This window comes from Galendromus occidentalis, unplaced genomic scaffold, assembly GCF_000255335.2.
Source record: "Galendromus occidentalis unplaced genomic scaffold, Mocc_1.1 scf7180000077484, whole genome shotgun sequence".
NCBI classification, from domain to species: Eukaryota; Metazoa; Arthropoda; class Arachnida; order Mesostigmata; family Phytoseiidae; genus Galendromus; species Galendromus occidentalis.
Genome location: NW_003805472.1, coordinates 1900090 through 1919080, shown reverse-complemented (window position 1 = coordinate 1919080; position 18991 = coordinate 1900090). Strand labels below are relative to the sequence as shown.

The 18991-nt window shown below is 52.7% G+C and overlaps 1 protein-coding gene across 1 annotated transcript; it reads right to left on the bottom strand.

Annotated features, from left to right (window-relative positions):
• Positions 1-10438: 10438 nt before the first annotated feature.
• LOC108864538 (uncharacterized) lies at positions 10439-14672 on the bottom strand. Its single transcript, XM_029112118.1, has 8 exons — positions 14630-14672; positions 14279-14487; positions 13672-13804; positions 11554-11690; positions 11201-11420; positions 10949-11085; positions 10618-10822; positions 10439-10524 (listed from the first exon to the last, which is right to left on the bottom strand). Exons 1-8 carry the CDS (start codon positions 14670-14672, stop codon positions 10439-10441), a joined length of 1170 nt encoding a protein of 389 aa, XP_028967951.1.
• Between the last annotated feature and the right edge of the window lie 4319 nt (positions 14673-18991).

The window sequence follows — 18991 nt, the reverse complement described above, 5'->3', positions numbered from 1 at the left end:
AGGTTCCCACAGAGGAACATTTTCTCCCTCGCACAGAAGTTTCGCTGGAACACCTTCAGAACATGTTCCGGGTGAAGTTGCCGCGAGACTCCTTGGACCGCTCGCTCGGGCGGTTTGAGTTGAGGAGTTGCTCCGAGGCCTCCTGGTCGCTTGTAAAATTTCATTTAAAACTCGTCAGAAACCCGGACCACGTCCTGCCGTCGGCAAGCAGTCGATGTGGAGTGCCTTCGACCCCTTTGAGGTCCCCTCCGGGTTCTCTTTTGGAATTGTGGTCTCCGAAGGCGAAGCCAAATCCTCTCCTCTGGGTTCCGCCGCGAAAACACTTGCCGAGTTTAAGCTCGTGTGTTTTGCAGTCTCGTCGAAGCTTCCTACATGATTGCTCAGCGTGAATTTCCCGCCGGACACCAGAGAACAAAGCGGAATTCAGGAGTTCTAGTTTATGGTAGAGGACTTGGAATCACCGGCGAACGAATCGAATTTTTCCTCGACAATGAATTTCTCTTGTTATCCGTAGTCATCTCCAAATGTCCGGAGAATCGAATCCGGTTTCACCGTTCCATTGAGATGACGAGAAGCCAATTGATTGATCTCGCATGGTTTCCTTCGCAAAGAATTCCGTTGTTGGGATTGTGACCCCGTCGGAGAGTTTCTCGACCCGCGCCAAGTGTCGGACGTCGATCGGCTCTCGGGTCTGCGCGATGACAACACCGAGCACCTCGCAAGTTAAACGGATTCAGAATGCAATCGATGCGTGAGGAAATTTCGTGTGGAGAGCGTCATCATCAGAACGAGAAGTTCGCAACCTTTACCGTCTGATGCGAAGTTTCGCTCCGTCGAGGGCTCCTTGGAAGCCTGACGGCTCGCGAGCGACCCGTTTTCGTTGCGAGCGAGAGCTCCTTCGTCGTTGTCGACGCCTCATTAAGCGTCAGGATGGAGGAGATGACCTGCTACGACGAGCAGACGGAGGGTAGGGAACGAGCGGGGATGGCAGCTGCTGGCACTCGGCCGGGATGCTACAGGATGGCCCGGACAGGACGGATTTAAACTCATGGCTCTTTCAGCCTGATCTACTCGGTCCCTCGAAATCCCTGTTGTTCGTTTCGTTTCCCGCTACGAGACTCGCCGTTGTACCAGGCTACGCAAGTCGCATTTGATTGCACCTGTAAAAAGTTAGGGTCGTTGTAGCAACTTTTAGTGTTGCCTACTTTCGTTCATTGGCTGGAGTCAGCGTGAAAAATTGATGCAGTAAAATAGTTAGCGACCGATATCCGAGACTTCGCTACGATCGGGTCTTCAAAGCCTGACTCGACAAAATTACTAATGAGATGGAGAGTATCTCCTCGGCGGGAAGAAGCCTCGAAAGCTGTTGTCGGAGTTTCTCCTTTTGCCCGCAGGAGCTTCTCCGCACTCTCGCAAATAGGATCCATGCTTCTCGACTCTTTCTAGAGAGACGCCACTTCCGGATTTCCGGTCCGCCGGACTCTTCCTTCCAAATTTTTACCCCGGATTCTTCCCCCGGGTTTTTTGACCCGAATTTTTCCCCGGGTTTTCCGTCCCGAATTTTCCCCAAAATGTTTCGTCCCGATTTTTCCCCGGGGTTTTCCTGTGAAGGTTTTTCCCCTGAACTTTTCCTCCCACATTCTTCCTGCTGGGTTTCCCCACATCGATGTCACCTCTGAAGAGACGAACGAATTCATGAATCAGGATTCCGGGGTTCAGAACCTCACGAGATGCGAAGTCTCTGGATCCGTTGTGCTTCGCTCAAACTCCGAGTGAGCGATCCGTGAGGTAAGTCCCGGCAAACAGTGGGTCGTTGTCGGAAGGGCTCCAACCTGAATCATCTCTTGCTCCGAACGCTCCCCCGATCCCGACCGCTCATTAGTGATAGGTTATCCCACTGATGGTGTCGGCACTAGAGTGCTATCGGCGAGAGACTAAAAAGAGCCGTCGCGAGAGCGAATGGAGACAATTGTTCATCATGGAGACGTTATTCACGCCGTTGTTCGAGCTCCTTCAGCGGTGGATCTCCGAAAGAGTTGAAAGGGCCAGTCGGCTGGGAAGCATTCTTCGACAGAGCGGTAATTCAACTCGACGACCGAATGAGACGACAATGATCCGATTGTTGGAGCGAGAAGGGACAGTCTCGCTGAAGGATACTCTATTGATCTTTTCGACCTGTCGAAGAGGACCTCTGGGGGAGAAAGGACCGATTGTGCCGAACACTTCTCCTGGAATACGAGCCGCTGAGCATTCAGCGCGTGCTTCGAATCAAGATTCCTCTTCTAACGCGAGTCTCGAGTCTTCCGAAAACGACGAGACTGTTCGCGGACTTTCGGAAAGGAGTACGGGGCGGAGCTGTGGTTCCGAAATTTCATCGCATTCCCCGGGCACGCACGCTCACCGACTGACAGAGGCATCGTCGATCCCGCTGATCTCAACTTCGGCTCTCGAGTCGCGCCACCCGAATGTGCAACAGACGCAAGAGGTTAATCGTGAAGCCTCCAGAACTCTAAACAGCCCTCGGCATGCAAAGCGAGCTCGAGACCGAGAAAATTGGAGAAACACCGGGGAAGCGAGTAGAGGAGAAACTAACTGTTTGTCTCTGTTTTTGAAGCCTTGGGAGTGATTAGGCGTGGTCTTTTGAGCGTGAACCGCGCAGAACGCCGCGGGCTTTTCCGACGTTCTGACCGCATGGAGCTTCACAAACTCGTTCCCTCCGCGACAGTTCGCTCATTCTATCGCCGTCTATTCCTTCCTGAGGTCGAACTCGGCAGGAGAGCGGGGCATGCTCAGCCGAGACTCTCAGAGCTGACCGGACTGATCTCTGCTCCTGTACGGAGCGAATTCGGCCGGGACCTGAGATATCTCGCTCAATTCCATTCAAGGAGCAAGAAACGCGATCGAATGTTGCGGCGCTCTCGTTTTTAGATGAGGAGGAGACGCTAGAACTCCTACCTGCTGTACTCAAATGAGATCGCAGCGATTAGGCGTAACCCATCTTCCGGTGCAACCAACGTATCGGCGGAGATGGCGGTAGCACTAGCCGAAGGGTTCAGAGCTTACTCCCAAGAGGATTTCCCTTGTTAGTTGACTCTGCTCCAGCTTCCTCTTTCGTTCGTTTCTACCTATTCATACGCCACGTGATTTTTGGAATTTTCCCCTTCCTCACGCTCGAGCTTCGGGAATGGAGATTTCCGCCGAGAAAGGAAGCAGGAGCCGTTTTCTCCGAAAACTCCGGAGTCGACCGATGACTGTGGCTCTGTGAATCGCAGTCACTTTCTGTGAGACTCCACTGATTGACTCTCCGCAATTGATTATCCTCGGACGCTCTGCAGTCTACCTCGAGGCGAGCATCATCACTACCAGAACTGAGTCTGCGTCGGGGACAGCGGATGCACGTCGGAGGGGGAACAGGCTTCAAATGTTCCGTCCGGGAGTTTTTTTGTCTGCGCGCTCATGGTCGTTTATCACCTGAACGTTGTCAAGAAAGCCAAGTCGAGACGGAGCTCGACGGCGCGACGTCGGACCAAGAGTGAGGTCTTGACCAGGACTTCCTCCAAAGGCCTAGCAAAGACCAGTGCAGCGTCCACCGACAAGGGGACTGCAGACTTTTTTCTGAGCGGCTCCCCCAAAACCATCCTTACCTATTCCTGTTCTTCTCACCCCGGCCGAACGCAACGGACAGCTTAGCGGTGGGCCATCAGCTCTGCAGCTGAGCGAGCGTATCTCGTCCTTCCGTCGCGGCTCTTCACTAAAGAGGTGACTGGTCTAATTTGACAGACCCACCCTCGAGCGCCCCCCTACCCCCGCTCGCCTACCCACATCGCCTCGGTGGTCGTATTTCTCGTGGCAAGGTTTTCCTCTGTCGGCCGGCCGAAAGTGATCACGGGTGTGAAAATTCAACGACGACGAAACTACTCAGTCAGTCGAGTCTTGAGCCTACACAGAGATACACAAATCCGGCCAGCAGGCTTTCAGGGTTACGCTCCCGGTGTTCCCTCCGGCTACCCTATTGTCTCCTCGCTAGCCTCCGCTGGTCCCCGTTAGCTCGCCCTGAGTTTGTTTTACAAAACGACGATTTGATGGCGACAGGGAGGATGTCAAGTATCGTCCGGAGGTCCGCGTACCAGTTTTTCCTCAGTCGCAGCTTGCAGCATCGGGTTCATTTTCTCCGAGACTTGGACGAGCTGAGGGCTTTGAACTGGGGCGCTCCTCGGGAACAGAATCCTCGTCAGAACCACCACGTGAGAACGATTCGAGAAAATGCTGAACGTAGAGCTCTTGGCCGGTCTCGTTAATCTGGGAGAAAGAGAAGGGGTAGGTAGCATATCTCTGTTCTTTCATCGCAGAGCGTTCTTCCTTCTGCCCGGGTGGCGGGTCCCCGAGGAATGAGACGGAAGGGCGAATGGAGATACAAGTGAGTGAGAGTGGAACAACCACTCAAATCTCGACCACAGAGCCGCAAACAAGCGCCGCTTTGCTAATTAGTGCCCTCCGTCGACAGTCAGTGGGGAGCTTGCTCGGGACGGCTGCCGGGATGTGGCCTTTGAAAGGACGAGGACGAAGGAACAAGTACGATCCCAGTTAGAGGACACAGTGAGAGAAGAAGGAACTAAGATGCATCCATTCACTTCAAAGAGGAGTCGAAGTCAAGCTTTGCTCAGTACGCTTGTTGTTTGCTGCCTTCTCAACTCATTCTCCCCGATGGCTGAGTTCGCTGCTTGCTCACTAGAACGTACCTGAGAAACTTCTCTGCGGCGATTCTCGAATGATCTTCCCGATCTCCTTCCTGTGCGCGGAGAGGGAGGATTCCCTGAACTTTCTTCGCTCCTCCACGGCCCCAGCGAGATCAGTACGTCGAGCGTCGGGATTGTGTTCCTTCCTCTGCTCCAACAACGCCGACTCGAAGTTGTCGCAGGATCATTTCCGATTTTTTCCGCCCTCAGCTGGTTGAATTATTGTCGCGTCTCCTGTTCATCCGGGCGCTCCATGCTACTGTCGTCATTGTTGAGTTGATGTTAATATGACTAAGTCTGTTTAGTACCGTCGCTGAGCTCCTCGCAACACCACCCGTCGAGAACAAGAAACGTTTGCGTCTCGAAATTGAATTAAAAATAAGGAACTTTGCCCTGGGCTTACGAACCTGCGAAGAGAAGGAGGCTCACGAGGGAGTATTACGGTGACACTCCATTCTCTGACTGAGCAGTTCAACGACGACGGGGGGTAAAAAACGAGAACAGAAGCTAGGAGATGGATGCAATACCTCATTGGAAACTCTGCGGTAGTCCACTGGGATAAATCCTCCTCTGATGACAGCTGCTGCGGCGGTGGAGCTGCCGGACTGAATATTCGAAAATGGAGGTCCTCGTGTCTCTGGATCCATTTGAGTCGTGCCCTGCATAACGGAGCACTCCCTTAGTTGCATTGCCTGGACTTTCAGCGATTTCACGCTGCGTAATGCGGACCGAGTCTCAGAATAAGGGGATGCGAGTTTCTGAGTCGGAATAACGAAAGGGCAGAGCAGGATACACATCGTGGTACACAGGTCGGGCCGCTGACGCCATGTATCAATGGTTCGGCAGATTCGAAATTTACCCTCCCTCGATCAAAAATGAGAGCTGATCGTGAATTTGACCTCTGCACCCACGGAGGAGGCCCCCCGAACGAAATGCCAAGTTGCGTGATTCTTCATTGGCCGTGAAATGCGAGTTCTCTCTTTCGCTTCCTCTATACGCGGTTGAATCGCTTAGAATATAATCTCCCGGAGTTATTCCCTGGTTTCCTCGCCCAGCCCAGTCGATGAGGTCCAACCGGGGGGTCACACTGTGTGGAAGGAGGAGGGTTCTTGCTTGACCCGGATTGCCCAAGGTGCAAGATCTACCTGAGGTTCTGCGAAAAATCGGGAAGAGAAAATTTTCAAGCTCAAATAATCGTCTGGCGAACGGAGCAGCGAAACGATGCGTCCACGGTTCAGTGAGCTGCTGCTCATCAAGAGAACTGATTTCATTCTACTCTCCCAATCAGGGGTATCGGAATCGAAGCCGATCTCGGATCCCAGTCGTCCGGCGAGCCTTGAACGATACAAAGCGAACCGACTGAGGTAGACCTCGATGTCCGATTCCTTTCAGATTCCACACCACCTGAAAGAGAACGTCGCAGCTCCAAAAAAAGGCCGGAAGTATGTTACGCTCAAATTTTCGTGACCGAAATTGCGTCGCGCGCGACGACGAGAAGGGACGAACAAGAGGCAATCAGCGAATCATTGAACGCTTTTGGAATAAGCGACTTGGGAATAGTTGCGCCGACTCGCTGCCCTCGGGGAAACGGTACCTCCAATGAATGCATACTAGCGGAAGAAAGTCCCCCCTCGTCGGCGCTCCCCTGGAGCCATCAGTGCCGGAGCCAGCGACTGTCATGCTAAATGGCGAGACGGTGGCAGCGACAGACGGAACATCTTGTGATGTGGAAGTATTTCCGTCGCACCCCGCGGTCAGACGAGCCGCAAAGCGAGCCTCTGACGAAACACGATTCCTGCTCGTGATTTCTCCGCGCGGTCACGCCGAAAGTAGCTGCGTAATAATGGTGTTGATCTGTTCGGAAGGGAAACACCGTGAAAGAAACGCCCCCGCTCCGATACGTTTTATCCCGGAGTCCCCCGATGACTATCGGCAGCTTTAGTCCACAGGCAGAAGAAGAGATCGATACGACGGAACGTCTGACCATACGAGCCGCACAAGGGAGTGGGATCATGCTGAATTCACTCCGCAGACATCCACATGAGGGAATGAGCGAGCTCAGGCCCGCAAGGTCCTTGGGACTCGGACAGGAAGCTGCAATCCGCTGTAGAACGGGGGACTACACCATGATGGAATGCTCCAGGTCCAGGTCGGTAGAATGCTTCAGTACCGGCGCGCTCAAATCAGTCGCCGTTAGGGAGGCTGCGAGGGGCCCGTTGGCCGCCCCCTAGCCTTCTTCGCCTTCTGAGATGGGAGGAGGCATTCATTCGTTGTCATGTCGAACATTCCGAAATCACAAGCAACCGATACCGAGCGGAGACTTCTCAAAGGGAATCGTTTCCTGAGGGCGACAGACGAAGTCAGCAACAGGCGCGTTCTAACAATATGACTTTTTCCTACGCAAGCGGATACGCACCAACAAGGCCACAGTAAGCAATATGCACTCTTCATATGCGGGAACGCTTCCGATCCTTCAGGGTTCGCTGAGCACTTCCTCCTCGCCTAAGGTCGCGTTGTGCACGGATCCCTCTATATGCATGTCCCTGGATTCAAGGAAATTCTACGGCTCTTCTCATCCCGAAGGAATCCATCTCCCGCCTGTGGAATTGGGATCGAACGCCCCGCAATAGAATGATAATCATCTCCAATCCCTGGACCTATAAGGCACAGGACCCGCTTTTGACTAAACGTTGGGGAGCCGCGAGGAGCCTCAACCTGTGACCTTTTTCCCGTCGTTTCCGTCGCTCAAGGGCCTGTTTCCGGCTCTCAGTCAGTCACAGTAGACGAGCGAGAAAAACACATTCCTGCACAGCTTTAATGACTCCAATTTTCTCTCCTCGGCCGTTCGCGCCGCCGCAACTTGAGCGAGTTGCGAGTAAACAAAGGAAATATGCAAATTGAAACTTGGAAGAATTATGCAAATCGTGAAAGATGCTACGAAGAGGCTAGCTTGTTAAAACCTGCTCGAAAAAGACAACGGAAAACGTTCAATCTGGGCAAGGAGGTAATCATCGCTTTTTCGGAAGCTTTTTCGCGTCTTCGCGGAGGGCACGCGTCGAGGAACAATCGAAGTTTTCGGAACCATCGACTCTGAAATTTCCCGTAGATGAATGGAATCCGGCCAAACGACGATTAATATTGTTTTCGCTCTTTTCGTTCCCACTGATGTCGCCGTGTTTGGTAACATTTCCACTGATAGGGCGAGCCATTCCGGGTTAGAACAGTGCGATACAATATATCCAGAGGCTCAATATAGATATCGTGCCAGAGCACGAAAGCCAGGCTTGACTAATTAAGCACTTGCACTTCCATAATTCATTGCTGAAGAAAAACGCCCACCAGCAGAAACGAGGTTATTGCCGCCATTACCGTCGTGTCGCCGCCGCTGATCTGGGCCGTTGTAACCCAGACTCCATCAAACACCGATTCGTGACACCAGCACCGATGAGAATCGTCCTCCGGTGAGCCCTATTTTTGCGCGGAATTCATGACGCGCAAATCGGTGAGAGATTCTCGATTGTCGCAGAATCTGCTCAAGAATATATTACGGAGAGTTCGTCCTCCGTGATGCCCGCGCGCTTCCGTATGAGCGCTCATCAGGCAGGAGGAGTTTGTTCGGCACGAAAACATCAGCTGCCTGTGCATCAACCAACCGACAAAAGAATGGCTCTCATCTCTGAGCGGGAGGGCTCGGCTCCTTATGTTATCAAAGGGGGTGATTGTCCTGGATAGTCTCCGATTTGGATATATTCGCTTGCGTGAATCCGTATACATATCATAGATCTCCGAAGTGGAGAGAACATTCAGAATTATGATCCGCTTCGAAGGAATGCGGAGACTTACTTTCTCACACCAGAACTTCCGCTGATCGAGGTTCTCTTGACAAGGCCGGTCTTAGGATCGACGACAGATCCCTTTTGTATTGTCTCGTCCGATTCCCGGCCAAGGAACGACTCGACCGAGGCATCTCGACGTGCTATATTGGGCCGGGTCGGATAGGCTGGACGCTGGTCCAGTGCAAAGGAGTTCGGGGCGGGGAACTTGTGTCGTTCCGATAGCTGGTCTTTTGAGCGTTCCTATTCCGTCCGATCGATGCGACCGGAACTTGGTTTATTGAAGAAATTTTGCGTTGTAGACCCATTCAAAACATTTGTGAGCATATTGGTCATGGTAGCAGCGACGGCAGCAGCAAAATCCACAACGGCTTCGTATCGATCGGACGCGCAAGATCGTTCAGTGTCGATAGGCGTCGTTTTGAGTTCTTCTTTACTTAGGCTCGCTAACGACGTTTAATGTATGGGTAGGTGAATCGCATATATGAGCGGTGCGAGATTCTTATCTATGTTTGCATTGCTCTGAATAAGCGTGGACCGCCGTGAGAGCCGGAAGACGAATGTGATTAAGTCCGAGCGAGAATGATCGGCCTCGCTTCGTGATCGGCTACAATTATTGCTCTGTCCCTGGAAAGAGCCGTCATTTCTGGAAGAGGACTGGCCTCTCGGTGACTAAATCTCGAGCCTCCGGGGGTTCTTGTCCCAAAATTTCTGTACTCTCGGCGTTTTTTTTCGCTTAGAATTCGATACAGATTCCTGCGGGGAAAGAAATAACGAGGAGTATTTAAGGTCCATTGAAAATACTTTCCGTGGAGTTATTTTGTTTTCATGACCGAGTTTTATTGAAAACTTCATAATTCCGACACCTCCTTCCCGACTGATCGTTCCGCATTGAGGGACGTCTCCCTCGACTCACGACTTAAATTGCATCTCGTCGTTTCGATTAAAGTCAGTGTTACTTTCAGAACAATATATACAAAGTGGACTTCCGTCTCCATATTTAAACAATTCATCTTCCATTGCGCCAGCTTCTACACATCTCCGCTCACAGCTACTAATCATATTGATGATATCCGATTCCAACACGACTTCGGAGGTTCACTGAGAATTTTTGGGAAGTCCCTCCGGAACCTGAGCGATGTTAACCTTAATGTTCAGTAAACGGCTCGAGGTGTCGCACTGTCATCGTTCCCCGGTTCTCCGATATATTTTTGGCAAGCATGCGGATTCCAAGGGACTCCGCATTATTCTGGCTCGGGGTAGTCTTCGTCGGTGTCGTGCTTCCTCCCTTGAATTTTGTTGGGGGACCCCGCGAGAACATAACCGCTTAGCTTCCAGGAGGTTGCACCTTGAGCATCGAGTCCGTTCGCGTAGATCACGAGATGATGAAATTAACAAAGACTACACGGAACTAGTCTTGAGAATCGCCATAACAATTCATGAATGTGCGTGTTACAGAATCCCGGAGACGGCACGATGGCTACTCTGCCTTTGATTCCGAGTTCTTTATCCGGCGAGCTATCGAGACGAATTTCGTCGAGCTTAGCCTCGCGGATTCAGTTCCGCCATGTCCGAAAATCGGAGCGGTTCGACTGAGGAATCGCGGATCTCGAATTTTCGGATTCAGTTTCTGACGGAGAAGAAAATCTCGCTCTCACATTCCGACTCCGAGATTTCGTCTGATCGTTCCGGCAACTCCTCATTGAGCACGAATTCCTCTCATCATGCATAGCATGCTCAATCCCCGACCAGCCCACGATCCGATATCGGCCACCGACAGGTTATTTTAAACCAGACGGAGTATTCCTGAGTGGGAGAGAATTCCTCGGTTTCGAAGGCTGTGTTCGGTCCTTAGGGGGGCGGAACGTTCTATACGTGGTATTGAAGTAGTGTTACGAGAGCTACGGCCGCGATCGGCAGGCTGGAGCATAAGCTGGCCGATCGGGAGCTCTGGGCTGAAATTTATACAATGAGTGATCAAGAGTCATTCGACCACGTGGTTTCGTCGCACTTCCGGAAGAAAGCCGTGGACCAACGCCCCGACTCACCCGAGAATCGGTGATACAGAACGTGCGCGGACGCCTCGGCTATCCGAGTGAACCGTTCGCTACGGAGCATTGAGCATCTCAGCCTGAGCTCGCTCCGCTGGAAATTATCCGGAGTGAGGGGCACGCGGAGCTGAAGTTCGGTTTCTCGGACCGAGTTCGAAGAATCGATCTCGACGATAGGGTACGATGAAGTCCATTCAGACGCCTTGATTCGCGGTCAGAAAGAAGCGAGTCTGTATTTTGTTAGGCGGCGCAAGAAATCGTTCAGCGAGAATTCGCGGTTCGATGAAATCGCGAATAGCGCGACCCCGCCCCACGCGACAGTACTCACGTTTCTGTCGTTGACGAACCACGTAAGGTTGTCACGATGTCCCAGGGCGTCGCGCGTTTTGCACGCAACAACAAGACTCTCCTGCTTGCGGTAGTTGCTGTAAAGACCGGCTATTTGCGGTCCACCCATTTCAGTTCCTATCGAATGACATACAAGATCTTGTTAAGATCGTCGCTTTTTGGCCGTCTCGCCCTCAGAATCACTAGGGGAGTTCCCAGAGATCATCGAGATGAGAACTCGTGAGTAGCTTGCCTCGGATGACTTGTAGACGGCTGCTGTTCGCGCGGGCTTTCACACGGACCTCTTCGCTGTTGAGCTGGAAGGTCATCCCGATCTTGCCCCGACATTGAAGTTTTAGCTTTCCCTTTGAATCGACGTGTCGAGGTCGTATGTGAAACAACAAAACCTTGACGAGTGTGACACGGCCGTCGTCATGTGAGATGTCCTTCTGGATTTCCATGTCTTTCCGTACCTGGATCCGAAGGAAGACCGAGCTGAATTCACTTTCCGATAGCTGTCCTCAAAAATGAGCGACGATGTGATGCCATCGCATAGACTGACTCTGTTGTCATTGACTGACAACCACTGACCACAGAGCTATTCACCTTGGTGTCGTTTATGTACCAAGTGAGACCTCTACTTGTTCCTTTGACAGGCCCGAAGCGACACGTGACATTGACCAGCTCGTTCATATGGTATGTGCTCAGGAGATTAGTGAGCACTGGATCGCCGTCTGGGATATCTGCAATATGGAAGTAATTTTAATACATAAGAAGAAAAATTAGGTGCTGGAATCTCGACGAGTCGTGTCGACAAGATCCCAGAAGCAGGACTCTGAGTTGCTCCAATTCGGAATCCGGGATCTTCTCTCCCCTGTTGTGCGTTCTTCCCGCTCATCTTCCTTAGTTAGAGCGCGGAATGGAGATTTTCCGGTCCGTTAACTCTTGCCCCGCCCGGACCCATCGGCTGTTTTCCATGAGCCCCCAGCTTGCCTCGAACTCATCCCGAGTCGAGTTTCTGGGCATGGTCTGTGAAGCCCCCGATCCCTCTCACCGAGTCGGTCGGGTCCAAGCCGCGGCCTGGGTCTACCCGGTCGTCTCGCATGTCTTTTGTCCTTTCTGCCTTGTTCGTACCATGCTTCTGTCAGCAGCCGGGATGATGCTCCGGATAAAAAGCCGAATTGAACCATGACGCCGACGACGGTGGCGGCGGACGAGGCCAACGACAAGATGGGTTTAAAAAAGGGGACGGGGAGCTCGGGAGCTAAATACGACCCACGGGCCAAGACGCTCAGAAGTAAAAAGCTCAGATATAATCCATTAGTCGGGTGGTCGAGTAGGCGGATCTTTTTTCGTTTGTTCTCTCCTTGCGTTCCTGCCTCACTGCTTGCCTGCCTGTTCGCTCGCTCGCCCGCAGGGCTCCTCTCCCTACCTCCTCCTCCTGCCTTGACCCAACAAAGAATCCCCCCCTTACCATTCCCTCCGCCACTCTCGGCCTTCTTGCTGACGTCGCAGAGCTCTCATCAGCTCTCCAAGTAGGAGGCGATCTACCAAGTCATGAAGCGTAAAGGAGATCACCGAAACGAGCGGGGAAAATACGGGACAGTTCTCCCTTCGACGCTATCCGGGACTTTACTCCGAATGACGCCAGATCCACTTTTCCAGGGCGGTCGCGGTCAATTGCTCGGTTCTCGTTCGTCCGTCCTCACTCAGCACCAGGCAAACAGTTCTTCGCACTTTCCATCTTTTCGGCTTTCGATCGAGGTCGAATCCTTTTCAGAAATCAATGCGCGGTCGCTCTGGTCCCGGAGACAGCGGCCGTTCGACCTCAGCTGACTCCGCACAATTAAACCGAGAAGAGAAAATCCCGGCTGGAAAATCTCGAAGTCTCGTTGTATTTCTTCGGCCCTTTCCTCGGAACTCATGTGACGATTGATTCCGGAGTGCCTTTTCGCGCCGCGGCCAATCGTGCTGCAGTTGCCCTTGAGGTATCAGTTCGTCGATGATTCGAGCCGGTGAGGTTTGCTTAGGGGTTTCGAATGCTGGGACTCCGTCACTCTCTCAGTCAGATCGCAGAAGCGTTCTACGGACAGACAGACGGACAGACGCACACTCAGTCAGTCAGTAACTCGAGATGGGGGTAGTGAAAACAGCCCGAACGATGTCGAACGAGTGTCGTGCTTCTCCGCGACCGAGCAGTCAGACCATGCCGCAGACGGGCAGCCACTAAGCTGTGGATCCTAATTTCCCTTGAGGTCGGTTGGTCGCCGCTCGCTCGGTCGGTCGGTCGGTCGGTAAAGCGGTCCTCTGTGGCTTTCAAAAGCGAATTAAAGAAGCTTCCCCACCCACCCATACGCCCACTTACTTCAGGAGGCTGCCGAGCCGCGAGGTGGACTGTCATTTAAGTAAGGCTCGGGACATTTTCTCAGATTTTCTAATAGAATAATTATTTTTCGCCGCAAGGTCTTGGGTATCCCCGGGAAGAATTACGCTCTAAGCTCCCTCTCTCAAACACGTGGCAACGACCCGGCTTACCCACAGTGGCGGATGCAAGGAGGAAAGGGGGATGCCCCCTCCTCAAAATGCTTCAGTTTCCCTATCCGTGCCCCCTCCCTCCTTCCAAATACATTGACCGTCCGACTGTCGATCTCTGACGCTTCGCCCCCTTTCGATACCTGATGAACAAATTCTATGTATATCAGAAGGGGGAATTATGGCACTCACCATAAACGAGGAGATCTTTTTTGGCACGCTCCGTCGTGAAGGAGCCTTCTTGCGAGACCTCGCATCTGTAGCGACCGTCCGACATGGCATCGGTGGAGCGTAAGAACAGGTCGCTCACGGTCGATTGCCCTAGCTGAAACAAAGTCTGGAATACTGAATAATTAAAAGAGAAGAGTTCAACGGTGCTCCTCCGCGTGTTCTGACGCGGAGTTCATGGGAGACCTCTATGTAGTGAGGTCGTCGCAAGATTCTTTCAAGGGCGAGCTTTCTGTTCGTAGGACTCGTCTCAAGCCTGGCTGAAGGGAATCGATGCTCCGAGAGCTTCTCTTATTGTCATGGACGGGGAGCCACGGGACGCATTCACAGCTGCCCTGAAGCACGTCGAGAAGCCATGCATCGATGCGTTCTGCGTTGGGCTCGTCGTCCTTCATATTATATCGGGGGGCGACGCCGCGGAATTAATGAACGCCGAAATTCGGGGAGCGTAGGGCAAAACGACGGGCGCAAAAGAATTCTCGAAAACAGTGATTGAGATCCCATTCTGCGTCGGATTCACAGTCTGAAAAATAAGATCGGAAGCCATGTATGCGGAGACATGAATACTCACGTCGATATCCACACCTGGATGCTGGAAGACCTTGGTCGCCGGGACTTCATCGGGGATGTGGGAATATATTTCAACATTGTCCTTGTACCATTTCACGGAGTATAGCCTTTCGCCTCGATCCAGAGCATACGAACAATTGAGCCAGGTCGGCTCCCCGAACCGAACTAATGAGGGGACCCCGAGTTGAGTCAAACGGAGACCACCACTACCTGAAAAAAAAATCGACTTCTGATCCTACTCCATTCGAATTCTTCAGCTGATAATTCTCCACAGTCAGTCGTATCACGTGCGCACGGATCGGACCCTCCCAGAAGATGGGAATGAAATTAAAGAATCGAAATCAGAACCAACCGATACACAGAAGGCCATTTTTCAAGGTCAAGGTCAAGTTCATTTCCTGCCCATTCCCATCCGTTATCCACCACTTCGCCGGAGCGGAACCGGCCGGGAAGCGCGATGTCTAAGTGAAGGACTGAAAATCCGGGGCGTATTGACCGCGCGGTACGCTGTAGCTATCGTAACAAAGGTAGGGTACAGAGCTCGCACGGCCACACAGATGGATGGGAGAATGCGCAAGCAGACGGGTGGGCAGGCGTACGGACGGACAGACGGATGAACGGATGGATAAACGGCTCAGTTGGCCTCGTTCAGTACTTGATCTCCTCGGCCTGGCGAGGTGTTGCCCGGTATCGTTATCCGAGTGGCTGCGACGGCGGCAGCCGCGGGTGACTGTGGCGGCTCGCTTGGCGGCAGCTCGGCCGCTGCCGCACAGGGCCGGCGGACGGACGAACGAACGAACGAGCGAGCTTTCCTTCGAGTGGAGATCCTTTTATAGCAATATCTAAGCGTTAAGGACCTCGGCTGCGACTCCACCCGACTAAAGCCCGTCCGTGAGAAGCCAAAAGCTTTCTCTATCTGCTGCCCTTCATATCCCTGACACCCCGTAGCTCGGTTCCCAATGCCCGCTCCTTCTGACAGAGAGTACCTTACGAGCGAGCGAACGAGCTATCGACCGACCGACCGACCCACCACTGACGGTGGTTAACAACAGTCCGCGACGGAACGGAGGGAACACCGTCGGGCTGGCTGCTGGATCCCCGGTAGAGTCGTTTCGCGAGCTGGAGCTCGACAGTCTGCAAGATGACCGCTTGGTCTAATCGAGCGTTTCGAGCGGCGTGGCATGCCACACGGATACGCATCTCGAGACGATGGGCCGACGGCTGGAACAACTCCGCAGGAGAGACGGAAGAGATCCGGCGAATTCCGAAGAGAATTCGTAGAGGAATCTCGGCGCAGTCGAGGAGTACCTACATCGTTTACCGGCCGAAGACTCGTCTGCAGCTTCGAATTTCCGACGAAGAAGTCGGGGTAATGAATGATAATCTATTGAATGAGCGGGTGAGCGGAGGGCGGCCACGAATTGATGAGAGCATGAATCTGTGAATGAGCCGCGGATCGCAAGCTCAGCAACCAGATGTTTCCACGGTGGGGAGGCGGCAAGCAGGGAGTATGAAAGCGGTCGCCGCCCAATGATCCGATTCGCGATCAGCACTCATGCCGTCTCTCGATGTTTTGGAATATTTCTCCGTGGAGGATGTGGCCGAAATAATTCCCGGAAGCCTTGATATCGACGTCGCGGTATTTTTCTAGCGTTGGCATCCAGGAAACGATTGCAATCCTGCCAAAATCTTGCATGCGATGACTATTCTACCGCATTGGAAGACAATGGAGCATGAGATGGCCGGTTCGGGTTCATGAGTATTCACACCTTGTTTCTCATCAGGATCTTTCCTTGCAAACGGATTCCTGAATTTGTCACCGGATGTAATTTCCCTACGATTTGCAGTCGTTTTAAGAAATTTCGAAACTCATCTGTCCCAGGACAAAAATTATCCAAGAGCGTCCCATCAGCTTGTGAAGGCTCGATCCCTCTGGTACTGGCAAGGGCAGCGGGAGCCATGGCACCTACTCTGGAATCGTTCATGGGTACCGTCGTGGCCACCGCCGTCGTCACCGTTGGCAATTACGTTAGACCGTAAAACCCCTCCTCGGTGAGGATTTTTCCCTGCCTGATCTTTCCACCGCCTTCACAGAGCCAATAAATCGGCCGAACAGTAAATCGAGAGAAGCTTTGTGGTCTTGCGCACTCGACACCCAAATGTTGGGGGAACCGTTTCATGTGATTCAGCCTCTTGAATCAATCGGCAGACCTGTGTGTGGAAAGCTCACAGTTCTCCTTCTTGCGTCGAATTCACAAAACGGACCCGGGCCTCTCGCCATCGGATCAATCGGTCAGAGCCTCGGATCTTCCTCGGGATCCGGGGCGCGCGTTGAGAGTTCGCTGGCGAGCCACATTAAATCAAGCTCCCTGCGAACCCATGAGTCCCGCAGCGTATGGATTGACGTGAGCCAACTTACGAACATTATTCAAACGGTATCATCTTCGACCGGACTTGATTTTTATGCGAAAGCTGGAACACGTTCAATATCCAGCTCCGTGACAGGCTGTAAAGCCACTCGTTATTCCGATCGGGCTGCTCTGTGGCCTTCTTTCCACCCGCTGTTGGTGAGGACGGGTCCCTGCTCTCGCATAGAATTTGAAGGAATCTCTCGCTCTAAATCACGTACAATCAAAGGGAAGTTTCCGTGTATCTCCCCCGGCCCGATTTTCTCCGGCGGGGCCCCTGCTTCAAAGTTTCGTCGGATTCCTCCGTCCGCGCCCGATTCGTCCCCTCCGTTCAGCTCGAGCCCGCAGTCCTCCGCTGCGCATTGAGGATTTTTCTCGAGTAATGAAACGATAGATGCAAGGCGATGATTCAGAGGGGTCCTTGTGTGAATTTTCCCCCAAGCCCGGAGGAACTCCCCTTCATGGCCCTTCTCTTGATAATGAATTGGAGAATCCCTTCTCCAGAAGACAGATAGATACCCTTTCTCTTTCTTTCTCTCCCTCGATCGAGATGGTCTGTTCACCAGAGCTCGTCTCATCAGATGAACTTCAGAAAATCCGGATTCCGTTCGCAGAAGATGGAACGCATACGCTGACTTGAAAAATAATTGTCTCCGGCATCGATTCTCGGGACGGCAGCGCTCCAAGCTTCTTGTTTGAACGAAGAAAGAATAATATACGCGATCAGGACAAAAGGAGAACAACAGGGAGACGCAAAACGAGACGAAGACAGAACGTTATTGAAAAGGACAACACGTTGACAAATTGCTCAGGAAACGTTCGGAAGGCCAAGTTGGACAAACGAATTGGGAATAAGCGGACGCGAACGACAAGGAGCCTACCCCGCCATGGACTTGCAGAGGAACAAGGACCGCCGGAGTTTCCTAATGCAGGAGAACCTGAACAGCGCCGACCGACTCTGTACGGAGTATTGCTCCGTGACCCTCATGTTCTCGCACTCAACCTACATACACGGTTAACGGTACAGAGGTAAGACCGAAATTCGGCGAAATACGGAATTTCGAGTTCTCTCCGGATATACCAGGTGTCTCCGAGTCGGAGGTCGATGAAAGAAATGGATTAATCCGCTACCGGCAGGCGCATCGGCTAGCTCAAGAAACGCTCCCACTGGAAGCGGAAAGTTCAGACGGGACGATTCGTGTTTTCGGGGCGCTCTGATGCAAGGAGGTAGGCATCCGAGCCAATCCGATTTCGGATCCTTTCGTCGCAGACAACTGATGCGAGCAGCGTGAAAACAAGCCGCTCCCGCGCGCCTAAGAATAACACGAGGATTAGGGACGGCCTGACATGGGAATCGTAGATAAAGACTCGAAAGTGCCCGTCGAGATCGGGTTCAGGAGACACAGCGATGAATCGAACTATAGGGCTTCTTCTTCGGTAGCCCTTCGTGGCGGAGAGAGGCCGTCCTTCCTTATTCCTCGGGTCTCTCGGTCTAATAGGCACAGACGGAACCGATGAAGTAATTGGCTTGAGCGCTTACAGCCCGAACGAACGATACGAATCTACGGACAGGGCTGGAAAGCAGTCACGGGAATTTCCATCGGGTCCATGTGACCTGATAGAGAACAATATCATATCCGGAGAATGCGGAGCTCGAGCAGCCGGGCGTTCCATTCATGCTACTCGACTGAAAGGAGAGAACAGCTTGTCCACTCACTCAGTCTGTGACTTCCACGAGCATAGAAACTTGTTGTAAAATCAGAAGCTCAGACTTCCCCGATCGTGCTCGCCTATCCATCCGAGTTCTCATCCCCTACGGTTCCCTTGTTCCTCTCAGCCGTCTGTACCTCGTTTCGCCCTCCTCGTGTTTCCCTCGGAGTCGCAGTAAGTCGTTCGTCTCCTTCGTTCTCCTGGTGTCGTTTCGAAGTAAACGGAACGTTCTCTCTACTATTGCTCCTCCCGTTTTATAGGAGCGCAAGCCAACCAAACAACAAAGTTTTGCGTGGCCACGGCTAACGCAGCAGCAGCTGCTCCCGGCTCGAGGAGGGGAACGACGGGAGAAGAAAAACAGCGGCAAATGCACATGCGTTATAAAGAAACGGAGATGAGGGTGGACAGCCGTACGGCATGTCTTTGCGATGAGATCCTTCATCGGCCGTTCGCAACTTTGCGACGAAGCCGAAACTTCGTCCAGGTTTTTCCTCTTCGAGTTCCAATATCCGGACGGAGCTGTCCCACATGCGGATCCGAATCGATCGAATCACCTCGGAATATAATCTTCAGTCCATCCTTCGGCCCTTCGCATT

What these genes read in the sequence shown, in the direction of transcription:
- LOC108864538 (XM_029112118.1), bottom strand. Translation starts at nt 14,672, where the DNA reads ATGAACTTGACCTTGACCTTGAAAAATGGCCTTCTGTGTATCG. An exon ending in AAATGGCCTTCTGTGTATCG is followed by an intron (nt 14,488 to 14,629) that starts GTTGGTTCTGAT and finishes TTTTTTTTTCAG; the next exon opens with GTAGTGGTGGTCTCCGTTTG. An exon ending in AAAAGATCTCCTCGTTTATG is followed by an intron (nt 11,691 to 13,671) that starts GTGAGTGCCATA and finishes TCCATATTGCAG; the next exon opens with ATATCCCAGACGGCGATCCA.